The sequence below is a fragment of the Atta cephalotes genome (genome assembly GCF_000143395.1).
Source record: "Atta cephalotes unplaced genomic scaffold scaffold00035, whole genome shotgun sequence".
Classification (NCBI taxonomy): Eukaryota; Metazoa; Arthropoda; class Insecta; order Hymenoptera; family Formicidae; genus Atta; species Atta cephalotes.
Window position 1 is genome coordinate 3168850 of NW_012130099.1, and position 3289 is coordinate 3172138.

The 3289-nt window shown below is 33.0% G+C and overlaps 1 protein-coding gene across 1 annotated transcript in view; it reads left to right on the forward strand.

Moving 5' to 3' along the window:
- Positions 1-273: 273 nt before the first annotated feature.
- The window catches only part of LOC105621682 (armadillo repeat protein deleted in velo-cardio-facial syndrome-like), a gene marked incomplete at its 3' end in the record, with an annotated part of 13859 nt that continues 10843 nt past the window's right edge, over positions 274-3289 (forward strand). The window contains exons 1-3 of the mRNA XM_012203147.1: positions 274-305; positions 1832-1897; positions 2343-2458. Coding sequence (XP_012058537.1) covers positions 274-305; positions 1832-1897; positions 2343-2458 — 214 coding nt within the window. The remainder of the gene's footprint in view (positions 306-1831; positions 1898-2342; positions 2459-3289) is intronic.

Below are 3289 nucleotides of genomic sequence, written 5' to 3' on the forward strand. Positions count from 1 at the left end.
AGTCATTTCGGTGCTAACTATTATATATTTTTTGTTGAATTATAAATATATGACTACTGTAACATTATAGTAATAATAACTATATAAATGAAGCTTCTAACCATAATTATTTTGTCATGCAATTATAATCACAAACATAATACCAAACATTTTTCTCTCAGTGATAAGATTATTTTCTTGACGTGTTCAAAGTAACAAAAAGAGATTTCTTATTTCTTTGTTTTCAGGGGACATCGTCTACTGCTCGGGAGCGAGAGACGCAAATCAGCTGGTATGTCAAATAATCAGCTGGTTGACTCCTGTCTGTAAGTGTCTTTCTCTATGTTAAAATAAATTGTCGATAGAGACTGCGGCAAAATTCTCATACGCTTCACCGATCGTGTAAAGGAACTAATAACCTTTGCGTATCCCGTAATACTATTCGACTTCCAATTCATTCATTATCATTGATCGCGTTGATTTCCATAACCATTGCACTTTTTTACACACATCGGGCTCTCGTTCTTCGACAATTTTTTTCCTCTTAAAAAATTTGCAGCCCCTTATTTCTCGCAGTAATCCACGAGGCATTTTCTCGGGCTCTTGTAGTAAACTCACTCCAGTCTTACTCCTTGACGACTTTGACGTTAACTTTCCTTTGCGATAATTCAGGCATAATTACAAAGTTACGTGACGTGAAGGATTAAAAAGGTTTCGGCGCTTTAAGCTTAAGCTTCGGGATAGTAAATAAACAACGAAGCCACGTTTTCTCCGTGGATTTTCAACGAACTCTGCTTCAAGTTGCATCGATTCGAACTTCCTCCATATTTAAATATCGCGTTTAAAAAGTCCCCGAGGCTGCACGATGGTGCGTCTCCGGCGAAAAAGACAGTTACAATGACACTAAAGTCCCTATTCTGTAACGACAGTGGCAGTCGTTGCATTGTCGTTGTATGAATCATACATTATAAAAAAAAACTGTGCAACGACAATGTAATCGGCTATCATTTAGGTCCGATTTTTCATTTTCTGGATAACTTGTGATTTAGAATTAATCATACTTTGATGATAACGTAAAAATTGTATTTTTCTAGCTATGATTAATTATTAAACTGATGCTTTTGTAAACATTATTCACTACAAAATCATCAATTTATGATTTTTTTTTAGTTAATTACTAAACCAATGTTTTGTAGCGGTAATTTTATAAGTTACTCACTGCAGAACTATCAGTTTAATGATTTTTCTACAATAGTTGTATATTTAATCATTAAGCTGATAGTTTCCTAGTGATGACTTTGAAAGTTACTCATTACAAAATTATCAGCTTATCAATTTAGTGTGATTGATCATAGTTAGAAAACATACAATTCCTACAATAAGAAAATAATGTAAGGTTCAACATTAAAAATCAAATCGAAATATTACAAAGAAAAACTATGAAACTATACTTAGTTATTCGACGCTAGAATTAATACTCTTTAATAATAAATGACAAACGTTTCAACTTGCATCATCTCACGTTACACGATATAAAATTCAATAATGACGATTATAAATTTACAATTTTAAATCATGTGTGGTTCTCTCAAGCGCGATAAAATAAAAATTGATGGTAATAGTAATGTAAAATTAATGATAATATTCGAACGCTCTTGCAGAATGACATTGTTACTGTATTACGCTTGCATACGATTTTTACATTACCAGATTGAGTCTACTTACAAGTTAAATGAAAAACCCGTCCTAAGAGTTATAGAATAGGAGCTTAGATCCCCCCCACCTCCCCCGAAAGTAAACAATGAGCAAACAAGCGAACAATTTTGATAATTCTGCGAATAATCAACATTAGGCTGGTGAATCGTCGGATTGAGCAGAGACAGGAGCACAACATAACTCGCACTGAGATCACGCAGAGGTGACTAACATGCATTAATCATGCGATTACTCACACCGAAACTCGAGAACGTACGGTCAATTTTATTCCGCGGACTAATCGACGGGACGAATTCTTCTCGCGAATTCTCTCTGCTGTCGCTACAAAACGGCGTACATTAACATGTACGTGTAATTTTATTAAGTCGCAATTGGAATAATAAAGTCGCACAAAGGATGTCAATTTGCGGATCGCGAAGCGGCTGTTATCGTCACGAGGATCTCCACGAGGACGACACGAGAATTTCATCGCGGCCGTAAAACGTTACGAGCGCATTCTAAATTGCAGCACGACCTTAATTAGCGCTAATTGATCTGGCATTGTCGTGTAATTTCTAATTCGTTAAACCCGCTAAGACGTATGTTAACGCTTTCGGAGTGAGTAACACCGCCGCTTCATCGACGAACATGTTTGCACAATCGTTTAGCATGACCGCAGTGAACACGGCCGAGGAGAAGGATGCTCCGTTGCAAATTAGCAGCATTCTCCTCGAGATCATCCGTCACGCCTATATAGCTGCCTGCATTCCCTCGTGTTGTTTTCGTACTTGGTTTGCTTTTCATTACGCACGAAATGTTGCTCGTCGCCGCATAGATGATTTTCGTGGAATTTACGACATAATTTGCGTACTCTTCGATCGATTCTTTGCGGAATGTATGATTTATAAAAGATTATTGTAATATCTATTTTTATTATCAGTACTGAGAGCAAAATTTTTGAATTTATTATATAATACTTAGAAAAAAGTTTTGTTGATATATAACCAATCTCAACTTTTTCGTTAGGACAAACAAAGTTTTTATTAGAATATATGACTAAACAAAAATTTTGTTGTCTTAACAAAAAATTTTGTTATTATTCGAAGTTATTCTAATTTTTGGTTAGGACAATAAAAAAGTTAAGGTTCTCATATCAAAACTTTTTTCTGAGTATAATTATATATATTTACTAATATTATAGCAGCAATAATAGTAATTATAGTAACATGTAATTGTAGTTACAAAAATTTTTCTCTCAGTGTGAACTTTTAATCTCGATTTAATTCATTTTTTATCTTTTTCTAATTCTTACAAAGGAGAAAAGTGGAAACACGCTTTTGACTTGTGACTTGTTGCAAATGAAGAGTGACCTAATCTCATTTAGTCGATAAATTACGATAAATTATAACACTTTATTTAATTCATATATTTTCATATATATATTTTTTCTATACAATATTCTTATATTGATATATTTATTATATATATATATATATATATATATATATATATATATATATAGTAATAATATCGTATTAAGTTAAGTAAACGTAAAATTAAAACTAACTAACTAAGTAAAGTTAAAGTTAAGGTAACTACCTTAACTTAAATTAGT